The sequence below is a fragment of the Chionomys nivalis genome, chromosome 7 (assembly GCF_950005125.1).
Source record: "Chionomys nivalis chromosome 7, mChiNiv1.1, whole genome shotgun sequence".
In the NCBI taxonomy this organism is placed as follows: domain Eukaryota; kingdom Metazoa; phylum Chordata; class Mammalia; order Rodentia; family Cricetidae; genus Chionomys; species Chionomys nivalis.
The window spans coordinates 31,217,071-31,238,359 of NC_080092.1; the positions used below are offsets into that span (position 1 = coordinate 31,217,071).

The window sequence follows — 21,289 nt, forward strand, 5'->3', positions numbered from 1 at the left end:
TCATTCCCAGTAATCGGGGGACTTAGATATATATATGGTTCCACCTTGTTTTCTATAAGATCTTCCTTGTTGAGAAGAGCTATGGCATCATTTGCTGCAGTATCAATAAAAAGGTTCTGCAAATAGTAAGACTTTTTGCAATAAATGCCAGTAGCAAACGGACCACCAGTAACTGAGGAAATGTGTTTGATATATTTCCATAGTTTGTCCTCTAAGGACTCATTGTTCATCTGTGTGAACAAATGGGGAAAGCGAAGGCGTGCCTTGAGTGTGTTGACAGGTATGCTAAATTTCTTGGCAATGTTTCTCAGTGAGGCATCATCCTGGCCAAAGTAGGACTTGTAGAATGCGAACGTTTCATCCAGGTTCTCTATGTCATCCATGATCATGCCACCAAGTGGAATGGTGGCCAATGCTCCAGATTTCAGGGCCTCTAGGAAGACTTTCTGCTTCAGGGAATCTCTCTTGAGGTTAATGATTTCCTCAGTAACACTGTTCAAGGACAGCGTGAAGACATGGCGCTTGTGGGCTGGGAGCTCGCTCAGTAGGGTGGTCTGCAGCTCTGGGAAGTCAAAGTCAGACACATCAAAGTTAGAGACCAAGAAGATTCGAGGCTCACTGGAGAGAGCCTTCTGGAGATGCCTTGAACAGTCACCTCGGATTTTCACCAGGACATTCTCCTTATTGAAAGTCTTAGGTTTACTCTTCTGTTCATTATCTACGTCCATATCTATCTTGGTTCGGACAAAGTAGAAATTCATCTTCATCTTGGTGATGGCTTTGGCTAGCTGGGCATCATTTTCTTTGAAGCGTGTAGACGAGATGATAATAAAGAAGTCATATTGACCAAACTTCATTTCTGCTACGTAGTTTTCTGGTGGGAAGGAAGTGGATCCAATACCAGGTAGATCCCATAATGTCACTTGGGGAAGCTTTGGGTGCAGGTACGGAATTCTTTCCCAGGTTGTCTCTGTCACCCCGGTGGGGCTGCACCTATGTCTTCCTGCCCCACCCCTCTCAGGGCATTGATGAACTTGGACTTCCCTGTCCCTGTCTCCCCTGTCACAGCAATGTTCAGGGGGGCATTCTCGATGTCTCTCAGTGCATTGTGGATTATAGAAAGTGCTTTCTGGAGGTTGTTTGTCTCAGTGTAGGATTTAATCAAGATGATGTTTTCTTCAGAGAGGATTTGGCTTTCCCTCTTAAAATTCTTAAAGAATGCATCAAAGCTGGAGGCCCAAGCCATGGAGCTGAAGGGAGCAGACAGGAGAGAAATTGTGATCATTAATAAAGCAGGACAAAGCCTTGGTGTTTGCTGGTTCAATAAAGCAGGACCCTGACCCTGTCCCATTTCACATCCAGCATTGGCTTTCTTCTCTTCTCTTGGTTGCTGCTTCCCCTAATTACCGGGATATAACGAGGTCTCTTTCTCACACTTCACTTCCTCCTAGGAATATCCTTGCACTACTTGCTCTAATTCAGACTCCAATTACTATGTGACCTTACCTATTGCAACCTTAACTATCAGTTTAAAGTCTCCTTTACATTCCTTTATTTTCATTAAAATGATACTCATACATGATGGCAACCCTAAAAGGACTTAAAAGAAGCAACACTTCTAGCAGGGTCCTCTACCTTGTATCAACCCTTTACTGAATTGTCTGTAGGTCCACAAGGATTCTGGTCTCTTTGCATAATTATTATATAATGAGGAAATGAGGAGGAACAGAAAAGACTGAATTGAAAAGAGATGTCCAGTTGCTCTAATACTGAGGGGACCTAAGAGGTGAGTCAGTGACAACAGGGCCGGACAGCCAGACACCTCACTCTTTGGGACCTCCCCAGTGGGACAAAACCCAGGGACCCCTCCCCAATTCCCTCAGCTTTTCTAGCCAGCCAGCAGGGAGTTTTCCTGTGGCTGGTTTATCCCCCAACCCACCCCACTCCCAAACCCACCTTTTCACCTGTGAGGTCTGTGGAACCCTGAATCATAGCTTGCTCCAATATTGAGGGGACCTGGGAGGTGAGTCAACAGCCACAGTGCTGGACAGCTGGACACCCAACTCTCTGGGACCTCCCTAGTGGGACAAAACCCAGGGGCTCCTCCCCAATTTCCTCGGCTTTTCTAGCCAGCCACAGGGAGTTTTCCCGCAGCTGGGCTATTCCCCAACCCACCCCACCCCCAAACCGGCCTGTTTGCCTGCCTGAGAGCTCTGTGGAACCCTGCAACACAGTTTGCTCTAATACTGAGGGGACCTAAGAGAGGGCAGACCAAGAAAAACTCCCAAGTACTTAGACAGCCACAGCAAGGATTGGACCTAGACGCCAAGACACTGCCAGCCTCATTTGAAGAAAGAGATGAGGAGGTGCCAATGCAAGAATTCCTCCAACATCCTAAAAAGCAATGGAAACACTAGAACCCAGCAGACACACAACAGGAAGAATTGATCATTTTAACCCAGAAAAAGTAGAAGAAAATGACTTTAAATGTAATTTCATGAAATTGATGGAGACCTTTAAAGAGGAAGTGAAAAACTCCCTTAAAGAAGAGAAGACAAACAAAAAGTTGGAAGAAATTAATAAATCCCTCAAAGATACCCAAGAAAACCAAGAAAAAGCAATCAAACAGGTAAAGGAAACAGTTCAAGACTTGAAGACGGAAATAAAGGTAATTGGTATAGGAGGATCTTCTGTCTATGTGTTACTTTCACTGGTTAAATAAAGAGACTGCCTTGGCCTTTTGATAGGACCAAAAATTAGGTGGGTGGAATAGACAGAACAGAATTCTGGGAGGAAGAAGGCAGAGTCAGAAAGAGCCACCCACCATGAAGCTGCCAGGTCAGACATGCTGAATCTTTCTCAGTAAGCCACAAGCTCGTGGTGACATACAGATTATTAGAAATGGGATGAATCAAGATGTGAGAGTTAGCCAATAAGAGGCTAACACTAATGGGCCAGGCAGTGTTTAAATGAATACAGTTTCCATGTAATTATTTCAGGTGTAAACTAGCTGGGAGCTGGGTGGCAGGAAAGCAACCCACTGCTCCACATTACTACAGGTAATAAAGAAAACACAAACCAAGGGAATTCTGGATAGGGGATATATGGGTAAGCGAACAGGAACTACAGAGACAAATATAACCATCAGAATACAAGAAATAGAAGAAAGAATCTCAGGCACTGAAGATACTATAGAGGAAATAGATTCATTGGTCAAAGAAAACATTAAATACAACAAATTCTTAACATAAAACATTCAGGAAATCTGGGACACCATGAAAAGAGCAAACCTGAGAATAATAAGGGTAGAAGATGGAGAAGAACTCCAGCTTAAAGGCACAGAAAATATACTCAACAAAATCATAGAAGAAATTGTCCCAAACTAAAGAAGGATATCCCTATTAAGGTATAAGAAGCTTACAGGTGCCCATCAAAATCCCAGCAAAATTCCTTAAAGACCTCGAAAGAATGGTACTCAACTTCATTTGGAAAAGCAAAAAACCCAGAATAGCCAAAACAATCCTGTACAACAAAAGAACTTCTGGAGGCATCACAATCCCTGACTTCAAACTCTACTACAGAGCTACAGTACTGAAAACAGCCTGGTACTGGCATAAGAACAGACAGGAGGACCCATGGAACTGAATAGAAGACCCAGATATCAATCCACACATCTTCAAACACCTAATATTTGATAAAGATGCAAAAAATATCAAATAGAAAAAAGAAAGCATATTTAACAAGTGGTGCTGGCATAACTGGATATCAACATGTAGAAAAATGAAAATAGACCCATAGTTATCACCGTGCACAAACTCAAGTTCAAATGGATCAAAGACCTCAACATAAAGCCAGCCACACTGAACCTTATAGAAGAGAAAGTGGGAAGTTCACTTGAGCACATTGGCACAGGAGACCACTTCCTAAATATAACCCCAGAAGCACAGACACTGAGAGAAATGATTAATAAATGGGACCTCCTGAAACTGAAAAGCTTCTGTAAAGCAAAGGACATGGTCAACAAGACAAAACGACAGCCTACAGGATAGGAAAAGATCTTCACTAACCCCACATCAGACAGAGGTCTGATCTCTAAAATATACAAAGAACTCAAGAAATTAGACACCAAAAGATCACATAATCCAATAAAAAATGGAGTACAGACCTAAACAGAGAACTCTCAGCAGAGGAATCTAAAATGGCTGAAAGATACTTAAGAAAATGTTCAACATCCTTAGCCATCAGAGAAATGCAAATCAAAACAACAACACCTATAAGAATGGCCAAGATCAAAAACACTGATGACAACTTATGCTGGAGACGTTGTGGGGAAAAGGAAACACTTCTGCATTGCTGGTGGGATGCAAGCTGGTACAACCCTTTTGGATGTCAGTGTGGCAATTTCTCAGAAAATTAGGAAACAACCTTCCTCAAGACCCAATAATACCACTTTTGTGTATATATCCAAAGGATGCTCAATTGTGCCACAAGGACATGTGCTCAATGATGTTCATAGCAGCTTTCTTTGTCATAGCCAGAACCTGGAAGCAACCTAAATGCCCCTCAATTGAAGAATGGATAAAAAATGTGGTACATTTACACAACGAAGTACTACACAGCAGAAAAAAATAACAACAGCTTGAATTTTGCAGGAAAATGGATGGAGCTAGAAAACATTATTTTGAGTGAGGTAACCCAGACAGAAAGACAATTATCACATGTACTCACTCATAGGTGGTTTTTTAGACATAAAGCAAAGAAAGCCAGCCTACAAACCACAATCCCAGAGAACTTAGACAACAATATGGACACTAAGAGAGACTCACATAGATATAATCTACATGGGAAGTATAAAGTATAAAAAGACAAGCTCTCCTGAGTAAATTGGGAGCATGGGAACCTTGGGGAAGTATTGAAGTGGGGAGGGGGAGAGCAGAGAAAAATGTAGAGCCCAATAAATATCATGGGAAAAAAATTAGATCCCTACATTCCCCTGAGTGATTCTCATTTAATTGGGTTGAGGTAGACCCTGTAATAGGTATTTTGATAAAGGTCCTTGGAGGATTGTAATGAGTCACCAGGACTGAGAGTCTTGAGTTTAGAAGTACAGCTGAGGATTTCACATCAATAAACCTATTTCATTAATGACATTAATAGAGAGAAAGGGTTAAGAAATTCTATCACTACGAAGTTTAGTGTGGGTAAAGAAGCATTTTAACACAGGAAAGCAAAAGCCCATTTTCTCTTGTGGGATCAGTTTTTAAACTTGAAAAACTATTGTTCTTGTTAAGGAAAAAAAAAAGAAGCTTACAGGACACCAAATAAACTGGAACAAAAAAACCCCCTCATCACATAATAATCAAAGCACAAAACATAAAGAATAAAGAAAGAATATTAAGAGCTGCAAAGGAAAAAGGTCAAATAACATATAAAGTTAAACTTATCAGAATTATACCTGACTTCTCATTGGAAACCATGAAAACCAGAAGGTCCTGGACAGATGTACTGCAGACACTAAGAGACCATGGATGCAAGCCCAGACTACTATACCCAGAAAAGCTTTCTTTCACCATCGATGGACAAAACAAGATATTCCATGACAAAAACAGATTTAAACAATATGTATCCACAAATCCACCCTTATAAAAAGTACTAGAAGGAAAACCTCAACTCAAGGAAGCCAACTACACCCACAATAACACAGACGTCTGATAACCCTCCACCAGCATAACCCAAAGAAGGGAAACACATAAACACTACTACTGCAAAATAACTGGAGTTGACAACTACTGGTCATTAATATCGCTTAATATCAATGGACTCAATTTACCTATAAAAAGACACATGCTAAGAGAATGGATATGAAAACAGGATCCAGCCTTCTGCTGTGTACAAGAAATACACTTCAACCTCAAAGACACACACTAACTCAGAGTAAAGGATTAGGAAAAGATTTTCTAATCAAATGGACCTAAGAAACAAGCAGGTGTGGCTATCCTAATATCTAACAAAATTGATCTCAAACTAAAATCAATCAAAAGAGATGAAAAAGGACACTTTATACTCATAACAGAAACAATTCATCAAGATGAAGTCTCAATCCTGAAAAACTATGCCCCTAATACAAGAGCACCCACATATGTAAAATAAACATTACTAAAACTTAAATTGCACATCGAACCCCACACACTAATAATAGGAGATTTCAACACTCCTCTCTCGCCAATGAGCAGGTCAACCAGACAGAAATTTAATAGAGAAATAAGAGAATTAACAGATGTAATGAATCAAATGGACTTAACAGATACCTATAGAACATTCCACCCAAACACAAAAGAATATACCTTCTTTTAAGGACCTCATGGAACCTTCTCTAAAACTGATCACATACTCAGTAACAAAGCAAACATCCACAGATACAAAAAAATCAGAGTAACCCCCTGTGTCTTATCGGATCACCATGAAGTAAAGTTAGAATTTAACAACAATACTACTCCCAGAAATCCTATAAACCAATGGAAACTGAACAGTCAACTACTGAACCACCCCGGGTCAGGGAAGAAATAAAGAAATTAAAGTCTTCCTTGAATTCAACGAAAATAAAGGCACAACATATCCATACCTATGGGACACTATGAAAGCAGAGCTAAGAGGAAAGTTCATAGCACTAAGTGCCCACACAAAGAAAACAGAGAAAGCTCACATTAGTGATTTTAACGGCACACCTGAAAGCTCTAGAAAAAAAGGAAGCAGACTGACCCAGAAGGAGTAAAAGACAGGAAATAATCAATTGAAGGCTGAAATCAACAAAATAGAAACACAAAAAACAATCCAAAGAATCAATGAAACAAAGAGCTGGTTCTTTGAGAAAATCAACAAGATTGACAAACCCTTATCCAAACTAATCAAAAGGCGGAGAGAGAACATTCAAATTAATAAACTCAGAAATGAAAAGGGGGACATAACAACAGACACTGAGGAAATTCAGAGAATCATTAGGTCTTACTATAAAGACCTATACTCCACAAAATCAGAAAATGTAAAATAAATGGATAATTTTTGTGATTGATACCATATACCAAAATTAAATCAAGACCAGATGAGCAATTTAAATAGACCTATAAGCTACGAGGTAATAGAAGCTGTCATCAAAAACGTCCCAACCAAAAAAAGCCCAGGGCTGGATGGTTTTAGTGCAGAATTCTACCAGAGCTTCCAAGAAGAGCTAATACCTACACTCCTTAATGTGTTCCACATAATAGAAACAGAAGGGTCATTGCCAAACTCTTTTTATGAAGCTACCCTGATACCAAAGCCACACAAAGACTCAACCAAGAAAGAGAATTACAGACCAATCTCATTCATGAACATGGATGAAAAAATTCTCAATAAAATACTGGCAAACTGAATCCAAGAACACATCAAAAAAATAATAATCCATCATGATCAAGTAGGCTTCATCCCAAAGATGCAGGGCTGTTTCAACATATGAAAATCTATCAATGTAATGCATCATATAAATAAACAGAAAGAAGAAACCATATAATCATTTAATTAGATGCTGAAAAAGCATTTAACAAAATCCAACACCCCTTCATGACAAAGGTCTTGGAGAAATTAGGTATACAAGGATTATATCTAAATATAATAAAAACAATATACAGTAAACTGACAGCAAACATCAAATTAAATGGAGAGAAACTCAAAGTGATTCCACTATAATGAAACAAGATATGGCTGTTCACTCCATATCTATTCAACATTATTTTTGAAGTTTTATCAATAGCAATAAGACAACATAAGGAGATCAAGGGGATTCAAATTGGAAAGGAAGAAGTCAAACTTTCATTATTTGCAGATGATATGATAGTGTACATAAGTGACTCTAAAAACTCTATCAGAAACTCCTACAGCTGATAAATACTTTCAGTGATGTGGCAGAATACAAGATCAGCACAAAAAAATCAGTAGCCCTCTTATACACAAAGAATAAAGGAGCTGAGAGGGAAATCAGAGAAACATCACCTTTTGCAATAGCCACAAATAACATAAAATATCTTGGGGTAACACTAACCAAGGAAGTGAAAGACCTATTTGACAAGAATTTAAGAATTTGAAGAAAGAAATTGAAGAAGATACCAGAAAATGGAAAGATCTCCTATGCTCTTGGATAGGAAGAATCAACATAGTAAAAATGGCAATGTTACCAAAAGCAATCTATAGATTCAATGCAATCCCCATCAAAATCTCAACAATGTAGAGGAATTGGAGGATTTGATCAGGGAAGACCACAGAAATTGAAAAATCTGTGAACAAACCATGTGTGACCTTTGGAACACCATGAAATATATTCACATAGAAGGAGAACTCCATTCCAACAGCGCAGAAAATATTCTCAACCAATCATAGCAAGAATGTCCCCAAGTTTAAGGAGAGAAACGCACATCCAGACAGATACAAGAGGATTGTAGAATACCAGATACACAGGGCAGAAAAAGAAACTCCTAAAGTTACAGCTAAATTGTGAAAATACAGGGCCAAATGTTCTGCAAACTGGCAGAGAACCAGCAGGGAGTGTAAAGGTGGGGCCATCAGAATAACAGCTGACTGACAGCAGGGGAGCCTTTGAAAGCCAGAGGGCTCAACCTGATTTGCCAGAGAGATTGTCGTTGTTTCTCATCTGAAATTTTATCTCCATGGGGTACAGCAAAGACTCCAAGAGCATCTGGGTATCCCAGCCTGCTGTCTTCCATCAAGCTCGACTACTTCAGAAGTTCAGCTAGGTTCACACAAGCAAGGAGAAGGAGGGCTGCTGCTTCTCTGCTTCGGGATGCTCTGTGGCACAGAAGACAGCACAGAAGGATGCTTCTGTCAGTGCTCCCTGAGTGAAATCCCCAAGTCCTCCTGCCCTGGAGTCAGTGCTCCCCTCCTCACGTTATCACACACGTAGGGCTATTGGCCAAGCTGAACTTAGAACCCTTCACTCACCTCAGCAGTGGTGACCTTGATCTGAGGGCAGTGGTGCCTCGGGGAAAGCTCTCCTCTTAGGAGAGGTCTATGCACTGCAGCAAGGACAGTTCCCTCAGAATGATCTAGAACTGGAATTCAGACTCAGGATGTTCAGGAAGAAAAGCCGTGAGTGCTGGAGTTTGAGTCCTAGGGAGAACTGCAAAGAGAAAGGTGGGACCCTTGTGATGGGCAGCCGGGTCTTCCCCAAGTTACTTCATCATTCCTAGTCTCCACCCACCCTTGCTGTGTACAGTTTCCCGGCTGGATAAGAGCTCTGTTCATACAAACCACCCCCAGGAAAGGGGCTGCACTCAGAGTTGCTTTCAGTTTCTATTCCTAGAAATGGCTGGCTTGCATGAAACACTTAGGAGGTTTTTTAGAGAAGGTCTCAGACGAGTCAAGCTGTTTTAGGTTGTCTTACTAAGTCTGTGGCGTGCCCATGAGAGCACAGTTCATGGTAGAGAATCTGGGTCTGACCCTCTGGATTCCCCATTGGAGACTGCTAACTCAGGTGTGGGCACCTAGCCCTGGGCAAGCTACCCTTCTGCTGGGGGTCCCAGGTCTGTTAGAAATTTACGAGCCTGACTTCAGTCTAAGTTTTAATGAATTATAGACTTTTAATTAAAAAGACACCAACCAGAAGCAAACCCGGGTGTTCTCTAGGTAATGCCCTGGCTATTGTTAGTCAGTGGAGTATAAAGGAAAAAACCTTCAAAGTTTTAATTTGAGGAGTCAAATAACACATATTCCTGTCTGGGTGTAAACAAATCTTTATCTTGTAACAGTTATCCTGCAGATGCTTCAGCCATCCAAACAAGTGTTTCCTACAAAAGCAGAATGTAGCACTTGGGAGGCAGAGGCAGGCGGATCTCTGTGAGTTCGAGACCAGCCTGGTCTACAAGAGCTAGTTCCAGGACAGGCTCCAAAACCACAGAGAAACCCTGTCTCGAAAAACAAAAAACAAAACAAAACAAAACAAACAAAAAAAAAAGCAGAATGTAGCAGTTAGCCTGTTTATTCTCTGACCATTACCTTGTAGGAACAGAGGAGGAAGTGAAATGTCCAACGTTCGACGTTCTCTCTCTGTCTCTCTTTCTTTCTCTTTTTCTCCTTCCTTCCTTTCTTTTTTCCTTCCTTCTTTGCCCCCAAGAATATCCTGTTTGGGTTAAAGCCTCACCCAAGTCCCTGGCATTCATATACCCCAAGAGTCTGGAATGTTTGGGTTAAGGCTTCACCCCAGCCTCTGGCATACATGTATCTAAAGAGTCTGGAATGTTTGGGGAATAGTACCATCTCAAGCCCTCTCCCCTGGGAGTTGCCTCAGTCCAGACTCCACCCCTAAGAAAGCCTGCCATATGATGGCCCCTCCCCAGAGATACTCAAGACCACACCCAAAAGGTATTTAAACTGCCCCTAGAGAACAAACACGTGGTTTTCTGGTCTTCCTTCCCCAGCTCCCCTCTGGGGTGCTGGAAAGTCATCTGGCAGTGTTGTTATCCATTAAACCTGGGCTTTCTCTAATTTGGTTTGATTTGGTCTGATTTGGATTATCGCCTTGGCGGAGGGGCTTGTTGGGGTGCAGAAACTTTTCATAGCCTAACTGTTTCAGGAAGTGTTCTGTCTGGGGCTAGCTGACAGGGCACATTCAAGGCAAGAGCAACTTCCTCATGGTTTATACAAGCTAAGAACAATTTTGTTTTTACATGCTTAAAATGGTAAATTGATCCTCTAAACACAATGTTCACCATCACACTTCAAACCCACTTGGCCAGTGCGCAAGGCGCCAGGTGGGTGGTGGATGTCTTCAGCCAGCCTGAATCTTGAGGGCCCTGACTGAACCTAGGGGTGGCTAGAACCCACCTGGGAATTGCATCAGGGAGACTGTGGATTTCTTACCCTCAGCCTGGGCCTTTTTCAACTGAAGATTTTTGCAGCTATTTTCGTCAATGATATTAGTTAATATTCTGACATTTTTACCTGACTAGATCTTGTGTGGGTCTTAATGGAGTAACCACAGTAACCGCGAGCTCATATGTGCAACAGCCATGCCAGGTCAAGGGGACATTTTTCACTCCTCCTCCTTTATCCTCCAGCTCTTCGAGGTTTTCTTGCAGCTCTTCTCTGATCTTCTCTGAGCCTTAAAGATCAAGGGATGATCAATGTAGGTGCTCCATCTAAAGCAGACCTTCCTAATCACTTTTTCCTAGCACTTTGAAGAGTAAGAATCTCTGCAGTTACTACCACCCACTAGAATAAGAAGATCCTCTGCCTAAGGCTGAGGGCAGCACACATCTGAAAATACGAATATAGATATTTAGAAGGCAGTTTGGCAAGATGGCTGCTTAGGAAAATAGTAGGTCCTCCCTTTGGACCAATGAGTTCTCTAACTTCCTCCTTCTTCTTCTTTTCAGTTTTGTGAGACAGGGTTTCTCTGTGGCTTTGGAGCCTGTCCTGGAACTAGCTCCTGTAGACCAGGCTGGCCTTGAACTCACAGAGATCCGCCTGCCTCTGCCTCCCAAGTGCTGGGATTAAAGACATGTGCCACCACCACCCGGCTTCTTCTTTTTTTTTCTTTTAACAAAACATGTTTTCAGTACCAGATGTAAATTCCTTCTGCAGAACAGGCCTCCAATCCAACGGAGAGCTGTTGGTTACTCCCATAGGCAGCCTTGCCACTATTCCACCAGTGGGAGCGTTTGTCTGGTTGGCTGGATCGTCTGCAGGGTCTAGGCGACTTAGAAGAACACACCGTCCTATCTAAGACCTAGAGAATGAACCCAGGTGACAAGAGGCTTGTGGCTGTAATTGTGAAAAGATATGCTCACAGCATTGGGGCAGGGCTGGTGAGGATGAGGAACTTCTTATGCTCTTTCCCCTCCTCCATCAGCAATCTCTACATCTACAAGCCTCCAAATATCCAGGGAGCCCACGCGGGTTTCCCCACAGCTCAGCAGCTGGACCCTTTCATTTTCTTCAAGTTCTACCATCCCCTCTGCTCCTCATGGCCTTCCTACTCACTGAAGAAGGGTCAGAGGGTGTACCCAGACTCCTTAAAGTTCCACCTCGTGTAGTACTATGAGCTCCCCAGAAACACCCCATTCTTTCATTGTGTTATCTGATCCCCGATCTTGAGTTGTCTTGATGGCTCTGGACTCTGTAAGACCCCGTGCTCATGTGTGCCCTCGGGTTGAAGTGAGGGTAGTCAGTCACAGCGTTCCTGAGAAGATAGACAATAAGGCAGGGTAGTGTGTTTCCCTCATTCACTAGGATTTCTGGAAATTCTTCCCAGCGTTCATCCTTGTTCCCAGGACTCCCTTGGCTTCAGAGAGTTCATTCCTCAGGTATCTTGGTTAAGCGACCCCCTCACATGCCTCTAGGGAACCGCCTTCCTGACCCAAAATTTTCCAGCTTTCCTTCCATCTTGAAGTCATAAACTGTTCATTTTCTCTTTCCCGGAACTGTATATGCTGCCCAGAATGCACACAGGGAGGTTAAGTTTCACTTCTGTTTCCTGCAAATGCCTACCCACCAGCTAGCTCCGCCTATCGACAGAGACAGCTGCAGAACCCTCCTCTCTGTATTCTGGGCTCATTGCTCCAGACTCCACAGAGGCTCCCCCCTGCCACCTCTGCTCTCCTTGATACTTTCCTCAAGGAGGGCAGCTCTGTGCAGCCTTTGGTGACTGTGCTGTGGGCTGCAGTGAGCAACAGACTCAGTGTTCTCTGCTTTTGTGGAAACCTTGGCCCTGGTTATTTACAGCAGAAACTCTTTGGAGCTGGTGAGTGAGAAAAGCCTTTGCCTCGGTGGTGACCTGGGTGTCAGCTCTGTGGGCGAGGGCAGAGCTGGCTTGGCTAAGAAACAAGTCATGTCATCGTCTTTATCCAGAAGGCAATCGTGGGTCTGGAGCTGCTGTTTGGTGCCGGTGGTGCTGTGGAGTTGTGGAAAACTTTGGACCGAGCAGAATAGTTATGGGTGACTCCCTCAGAATCCATGAAGTTCTCACTGTGAAACTGCTGCCTGTTCTGAGTCTAGTGTTCCACTGCCAGGCAGCTATTGTTACAGCTCTGTGAGGTTTCCATAGTTAGCAAAACTCTAAGTAATGTGTCAACATGTGCTCCTGTTTGCTGAGGTCTGATGATGTCCTCCCTGCTCGACAAGAGGAAGTCCTTTCCGTTTTCACACTCAGAGAACACACCTGAGAGCAAATGTGTCTGATGTTTAAGATGCTCACAGGCCTCTCTCGTTCTAGCACTCACCTTTTTATCATTAGTAATCAGAGATAAAACCATTCTTCTTCCTGTCCCTGCTCTTTCTCCCTGCTCTTCCTCCTCCTGGCTTTTGTCCTCCCATTCTTCCTCTTTGTGTCCTCTTCCTTCTTTGTGCTGGGATTGAACCTTGGGCTTCCCACACACTAGGGAAGAGCCCACGGCTAAGCTACATTCCCAGCCCTTTTATTTTTTGTATCTTTGATTAAAATAATGTACGTGTGTGTGTATTTCTTTGTGTGTGTGTGTGTGTATGTGTGTGGTCACACAAGTGCTATGGCACATCTGTAGTGGTCAGAGAACAATTTTGGGGCAACGGACTTGCTTTCTCCCTTATGCGGACTGGGTCGCTCTTATTTCTGTGGCTGCGCTGTGTACTCTAGGTAGCTGGCCCGTGACCTTCTCCTGTGGCTCTTATCTGAGTGCAGAGGTTACTGAGTGAATCATATCTGGCCGGCTCTTATCTGAGTGCAGAGGTTACCGAGTGAATCATCATATCTGGCCTTTTATGTGGGCTCCAGAGATTAAAGGTGGCCAGGCTTACACGACAAGTGTTTGTTTTCGCCCACTGACCCATCTTCCTGCCTTGTTTTACTTTTCATTACCACTAAAATGGTTGTATTTTTGTCACTGACAGCGTGCATGCTATGGCAATTGTGTCATTATTTCGTTTTAAAACATTACTTAAGTACGCACTAAAATAGGTTTACAGTAAAGAAATTTTATATTAAAATTTTCTGTAAACAAGATCCTTTCTTAATATATTTTTCTACATTGTTTTGGATCTAGATAATCTAGAAACCTATAAAACAGTCAACTCTAATGACCTAGGAGTCCATATACATTTTGTAGAGAAGGCATGTGCTTGGGGTTTAGAAAGAAGGTGCGGAGGCTGTACTGTTCATCATCAATTAGATGCTGCTCACAAATTGCTGTCTCCCAGAATGGTCTGCTGAGAGTGAGTGACTCTGTGCACTTACCACGGTACTTAGCCAAAGCTGATTTTTGTTTAAAGACAGCAGAGAAGGTGACTGTTTAAATAGTCTAAGCCTTATTAAAACCTTCATAGTAACAAAATGTTACACAGGAAATTAATGCTTCTACTGTCTTTTAAAGACTTATTCATTTTTGTTTTCTGTGTTTAAGTGTTTTGCCTGCGCACATGTGTGTGCACCATGTGTGTGCCTGGTACCTTCTGAAAAGGTCATCGGACCCCTGGAACTAGAGTTACAGACTGTGGGTGCTGGGACCTAACCTGGGTCCTCTGGAGGAGCAGCGAGTGCTCTCAATGGCTTGTACAACTCTCCAGACCCCTCTGCTTGTCATTTAATTGGTGTCAAATAAAACAAAATTTAAGAAGCAATAAAACAGATTAAAACTGCATTCATCTTGCCAAAAAAAAAAAAAAAAAAGCCCACTGGGTTTCTGTTACAGGAACAGAGCTGAACCAATAGTGTTCTGGATTTTTCAGAATTTATTTTTGGGAAAACTTGCTTTGGTGACTCATGGCTTACAGGTAGAAATAAGCACACTAGGATTTCAGAGAAGCATACTTAAAATCCCTGATGCAGGCCAGGCGGTGGTGGCGCACGCCTTTAATCCCAGCACTTGGGAAGCAGAGGCAGGAGGATCTCTGTGAGTTCGAGGCCAGCCTGGTCTACAAGAGCTAGTTCCAGGACTGGAACCAAAAAACTACGGAGAAACCCTGTCTCGAAAATCCAGAAAAAAAAAAAAATCCCTGATGCACACAAATGAAGTTTTTGTTTATTGAACCGGAAATTTTTACTTCTTGAGAAAATATGGTATATCGTTTATAGTATACTTATTTAGTGATTACATAGCCTTTCAAGATTCATTAGGTGAAAGAAAGAAAGGAAGGGAGGAAGAAAGGGAGGAAGGAAGAAAGAAAGTAGTGTCTTCAGGACACAAGAGGACTGAGCACCCATGAGCTCTCAGAGACTATGGCAGCAGGTACCTGACCTGCACAGGTCCCAGTCTGTCGAGCTCCCTGCCCTGACGTGGGGAAGCAGACGTGAGCTCCTGTTTCCAACCAAGAAGCTCTCTGCAATTAACAACCACTCACAAAGGAAAAATTCATTTCTCCAAGGGATCTCATTGGTTATACAAACCATTTTTAAGTTTAAGGGCAGGCCCCATGCCCAGCAATAGATGGCCAACACAAAATGAATTTAAAGGTTTATTTATTTTGGAAGACTTTTTTTTTTTTTTAAAATCACATATTGCTTTATTTGGGCTTTTTTTTTTTTTTTTTTTTTTTTTTTTTTTTTTTTTTTTTTACCTTTCTGGTTTCCTAGTTGTATATTATGGTTTACAATTTTAAGTTTTATGGTATGTGTGTGCATTTCTCATTCTCTTTCTTAGTTTCTTTTTTTTTTTCTGTCAAATCTGCTGCCATAACTAGTAGGTTCTGCTAACTTCAAGCACGGCAGAGTCGCACATCTGGCAGACTGGCTGTTGCTATGAATGAGGAACACAACACAGTAGCAAAGCAAGGGGCCAGTGAGAGCACAGTGGTAAGACCCGGGGGACACATCTCTTCGTTCTCTCTGCTGTCCACGTCCACTGGAGACACATCTCTTCGTTCTCTCTGCCGTCCATGTCCACTGACTCACACAGCTACAGTGACATTAATTCCCTCGAGAAAGAAACACCTTCCACACTGCTGCATGAAGTAATTTCACTGCACATCCTAGATGGCAATGAGATCTTCAACTTCTCTTGTATAGCTAGGCCATCTCAGTGGGACATCTTTGGAAGGCCAGCTTCTCCTGCTTCCCCAGCTTCTGGGTCCGTTCCTTGTTCATAAAGTTGTACGTAGAGTTCATGTATGTAAGCCAGTATGCAAAATCTTGGCTCCCTCACCTTATATAGATTTTCCCCAGTGGTGGTGGCCATGGCGAGGCCACTTCTCCCCAAGAAGCAGTCCCAGAGAGGCAGGAGAAGGACCTGGGCAAAGGGACGGCTTGTTTACATCAGGCAGGCGCCTGCCTGAAGCCTCAGGATGGCTTGATTTATGTGTTTTAAATTTTGCTGGAGTTTTCCTGATTTGCTCAAGCTGCTCACAAAATCACTTTGGGGCCCAGGTGAGTCTTGAATTTGCCGCCCTCCTGCCCCAGCCCCCTGACTAGTCAGGATTATAGGCTACGGTAAAATTAATATGTTCACTTTATTTTGTTTTGTTTGAGAGTTGAAAGTCTTTCTTCTTCTGAACAGTGTTTCTGAAGGATCTGCATGAAGCAGGAGACATTTGATCTCTGTTAGATACAGAGGGCCTAGGTCAGTCCTATATCGGCTCCCTAGTTTTCCATCCAGAGTCCCTGAGCTCCCACAAGCTCAGATCAGCTGTCTCTGTGGGTTTCCCCATCATGATCTTGACCATATGAACAGTTTTTAAGAGGCAATTGAAACAACAGAAATTTATTTTCTCCTAGTTTTGGAAGCCAGAAATCCAAACATTAGTTTAAATTAAACGCACAATTGAGAACTTCTAGATAATGCAAAATATTGACTCCCATCTGAAAACTGTCAATTACAATGGCCAACTCACTTTAGCTGTGTAAATTATATAGTCATAGATTCTAGGAGTTATGATGTGGACATCTTCAGGATCATGCTTCTAACACTGCAAAGATGGCTACCCTCTCCTGAATCTGAGACACAGAACCAACAGCACAGAACATAGGTGTTCCTTCTCCAGGGGAATATAAAGGAGTCACAGTGACGGGGATCAGTCTGAGAGGAGAGGAGTGGCCTCCAGGGCCAGTGTGTCTTGAGCGGGGTGGGTGTCTGTGTTGCCACTCCACTCTCCTGACCTCTCTGGTCTTTCTCCTTTCTCCCAGATCTTCTGCGGCAGCGGCCATGGATGAGTTCATCTCAGCCTTCCTGAAGAATGCTTCTGGAAAGAATTTCCAAAAACTGGCCATGGAATTCCTGCCTCATTACTCTGCATTAACCAGTAAGGTAGGAGGCATGCTCTCTCCAGAAACTGTTGGCTGTATTCAAAAGGCCCTCCAGGAGGGAAAACTAAGTGATTTGGTGAGCCAGATTCAGGAAGTACTGGCTGCCGCAGAAAAGGCTTCCTTGGCAATCGCTGTCATCGGGGAGTCGGGGGCTGGCAAGTCCAGCTTCATAAATGCCCTTCGAGGGCTGAGCCACGAAGCAGAGGAGTCAGCTGCTGTTGGGACTGTGGAGACCACTATGCACAGAACCCCCTATCAACATCCGAAGTATCCCCAAGTGACCTTCTGGGACCTGCCTGGGACCGGGACTCCCAAGTTCCTTCCAGAAACTTATCTAGAAAAAGTGGAATTTGCTAGCTATGACTTCTTCATCATCATTTCTTCCTCTCGGTTCAGCGTCAATGATGCTCTCCTGGCCCAGAAAATCAAGTATGTGGGGAAGAAATTCTACTTTGTTAGAACCAAAGTGGACAGTGACTTATATAACGAAGAGAAAACCAAACCTACAACCTTCAAAAAAGAGAAGGTCCTCCAGCAGATCCGAGACTACTGTCTCGCTAATCTCAGCAACATTGGAGTGTCTGAACCACGCATCTTCTTGATCTCCAACTTTGATCTGGCTGACTTCGATTTCCCAAAGCTGGAGGAAACTTTACTGATGGAGCTCCCTGGCCACAAGCGCCATACGTTTGCTCTGCTGTTGCCCAATATCTCTGATGCTTCCATTGAGATAAAGAGGAATTTTCTCAAGGAGAAGATCTGGCTGGAGGCCTTGAAGTCATCAGCTCTGTCTTTCATCCCTTTCATGCCCTTCTTGAGTGGCTTCGATTTGCCTGAACAGGAACAGTGCTTGAAGGATTACCGATCGTATTTTGGCTTGGATGACAAATCGATTGAAGAGCTTGCTGCACAGCTGGGCACATCTGTGGAAGACATCAGGGGCTCCCTCAAGTGCTTGGATTTCTGGTCCCTCGTAAAGGATGACAGCATATCAGCAAAAATCATGAAGTGTGCTGAGTCTTTTTATGCCGTGGAAGGAGGTCCTGGGTCTTCTGTCTTCCAGGGTTTGAAAGTCTACATTCTACGCTTAAAATTCCTTGACACAGTGGCTAATGATGCTAAGTGTCTCTTGAAAATGATATAAACAGGAAATATTGCCTAGCTAAACAGCACATGAATTTCAGGGCTTGTGTGTCCAAGCTGGGAATGGGGGTGTCCTTCCTCCGAACTCCCAGGCCCGCTCTTCCTTAAGATGTCTGTCTGATGAAGGAAGTCCATTGTCATGTGTGGGTTGTTTTGTGACCATAGCCTCTTTTCTTGGTCCATGGTTTATTATGTTTGATCTTCAGCAGTAACACATCACCTGCTTTCAACTATTCTCTGTACTAAGACAGAATCTGTTTCTGACCCATTTATACAAAAAAAGAGAACAAAAGCAAAAAGAAAGCTCACAAAACAAAACAGAAAGCAGTTTGTAATAACAAGATGAGGAGTATATATTACCACTTCCCAATTCTTTCTCGGTTATCATCTCAACGCCCTGCTCTCCAGCATGAGGATGCTCACGAATATGAGAACACTGCTAATGGCATTGCAAAATGTTCGCCATGGGAAAATGCAGCATGGCCAGGAGGTGGTGACAAGATAAAGCAGTGACGTAGGAGATGAAGGGACGCTAGCCCACTCGAGCGTGTGCTCTGATAGGCATTGTCTTTCTCTCCCATTCCCTCTGCCTTGCTAAAAACAATTAGATTACATTCCTAAAGTTAGCCACCAAGGCCTGTTCCTTTATTCATTCACTTCCTCCTCCCGAGGCTGACTACCAGGGTCCAGGCAGCAAAGTATTGAAGTCCAGCAATCATCAACCCCCTTTGACTCGCCTAATTAACATGCCCAATTAAAATTAAACACCTTGTTGTAACACAGGGTTTCCCATTTCACTTTTAGAAACCACCATTTGCCTCTGTGCGGCATCTGTCTCTTCTCTATCCTGAGGCAGTTCTTTGTCCCTCTGGGACAGTTTCTCTCTCCCCTTCCCTTTGTCCCCTTCCCCTTCTCCCTTGTCTCCAATCTCCCTTACCACAGCATCCTAGCCCATTCTAAAACAGGCCTCCCCTTTCTCTACTCTTAAAAATTACATCTGCAAGGTCATTTTTTTCTGTTTTTCTGCCTGAGTCAGAAAGCATCTACCTTTATTTCCCCTCCTCGTCCCTGATTAATAAAGGATCTCTTTGTGAAAATGGGTGCTTGTGTCTAATGTGGGGTCCAGGAGGAAGCCCCTGCCGTATGTCAGGGTGGGTTGGGGTGTCTCCTTCAGGAGAAGACCCAGGAAAGGACATGATATGTAAGGGGTCGGGGGAGGGGGCAAACACTGGGTGTGTCTATAGCTAGGAACACTGCACACTAACGTGAGAACAGGGTTTGGCTAGTTGCAGGAACAGCAGAAATCTGATGCAGACTAAGGAATGCAGAGTCAGGGGATGGACAGAGTGTGGAGAGGACACTGGAGTCGCTTCAAAGGACGCCTTGTTAGGAGTGGTCGGGAGGGAGCGATGAGAACTGAAGTGTCGGCTTTGGGAATAAAAATGGAATCGGAAGTAGCAGCAATGGTGGCAGTGGAGAGGATGGGAGGAAGGATTGTGTGGGCGACGCCTGTGTGACTGGGAGGGCAGCATCACCCCTACCTGACACAGAGAGGAGTGACAGGAGCTGACGTGAGGAGAGGGGTCTGGGGTTCAGCTGCCTTCACACAGTTGGGATCTTCCTAGACATACATGCCAGAAGGAGGTGCTGTGTAGTAATATGATAATTGAGGTAGGCAGAATCCTGGATGATCTAGGATGGGTTGAGTTAACCAAATGGGTGAGTGGATACAGCAGTATGGGAATCTGGACACCCCACAGACACCCCAACTTTCAGGTCTCACTGTGGAGAGATTGTATCGAATTTACCTACTTTTGGTTTTTGCTTTATTTTTAAAGCTTGTAATTCATTGATTTTCTTATCTTTCTTTACTTTTTGGGATGAAGTGTCTTCTCAAATGCCAGAGTCTTTCCTTCATGACTTAAGGATCAAACTACAGGTTCACTAATAAACCTGTCTGGAGGCTGAAGTTTTGGTGTTAATTATAGCAGAACCTTGACTAGGACCCATCCTTTCTTCTGAATCTGCAGTCATCACTCAGACACAGAGGAAGCAAAATGAGAATGCCTCACTGATAAAAGGTACCAAACCACATGTCTAACACAGACAAGATTATGGGTTGTAAGAGTTAATAAGAAGCCTGAGCGACCAGGTCAACCAGTTTATAATTAATGTAGATCTCTGTGTGTTTTTTTGGGGACTGAATGACTGCAGGAATCCCATATCACCTATGTATGCTGTAAATATGTTTTATTACCATTGATTAACAATGAGGCTGTTTTGGCCTATGACAGGGAAGAATAGAGCCAGGCGGGAAAACTAAACTGAATGCAGAGAGAAAGAAGGCAGAGTCAGGATGATGCCATGTAGCTGCTGAAGGAGAAGGGTGCCCAGAATCTTACTGGTAGGTCACAGCCTCAAGGTGATACACAGATTAATAATAATGGGTTAATTTAAGATATAAGTTAGGAATATACCTAAACCATTGGCCAAGCAGTGCTGTAATTAATATAGTTTCTGTGTGATTATTTGGGTCTGGGTGGCTGGGAACTGTAAGAACAGACTCTGTTCACACACCATCTTTGCAATCAGAAACTGTCAATAACTGCACCTAATCAGTTAACTACAATCAGTCACTGTCATTCCCCAAGGCAGCAATGTGGGGATGAGATGATGGTCAGCTAAGGGCTGGCTGTGAACAGTGACTTTGGTCTCAAGAGTCCCAGAATGCGGAAGGGTTTAGAAACTTTGGTTAAGCCCCCATTTGGAACAAAGGGCAAATCAAGGTCAACAAGGAACTACCAGGGAGACAATGCTCACCCCTTCACGTCCACATTGAAAGAACAAGTAGAGTTGATGGCCGCAACCCTCCTGCCTTGACTCTGCAGGGCC

The 21,289-nt window shown here is 43.2% G+C and overlaps 2 protein-coding genes across 2 annotated transcripts in view; one reads left to right on the plus strand and one right to left on the minus strand.

Annotated features, from left to right (window-relative positions):
• Window positions 1-21,289, minus strand: part of LOC130877147 (uncharacterized) — a 68,595-nt gene continuing 47,306 nt past the window's right edge. Inside the window, 4 exon segments of the mRNA XM_057774096.1 lie at window positions 1-33; window positions 36-988; window positions 991-1,250; window positions 18,929-18,951. Of these exon segments, the coding sequence (XP_057630079.1) occupies window positions 1-33; window positions 36-988; window positions 991-1,250; window positions 18,929-18,951 (1,269 nt within the window).
• On the plus strand, window positions 12,605-19,486 carry LOC130877148 (interferon-gamma-inducible GTPase 10-like). Its single transcript, XM_057774097.1, has 2 exons — window positions 12,605-12,787; window positions 17,135-19,486. The coding sequence occupies exon 2, from the start codon at window positions 17,154-17,156 to the stop codon at window positions 18,396-18,398; it is 1,245 nt and encodes a 414-aa protein (XP_057630080.1). The 5' UTR covers window positions 12,605-12,787; window positions 17,135-17,153; the 3' UTR covers window positions 18,399-19,486.

Coding starts and splice junctions, on each gene's coding strand:
- LOC130877148 (XM_057774097.1), top strand. CDS start 17,154: ATGGATGAGTTCATCTCAGCCTTCCTGAAGAATGCTTCTGGAAAGAAT.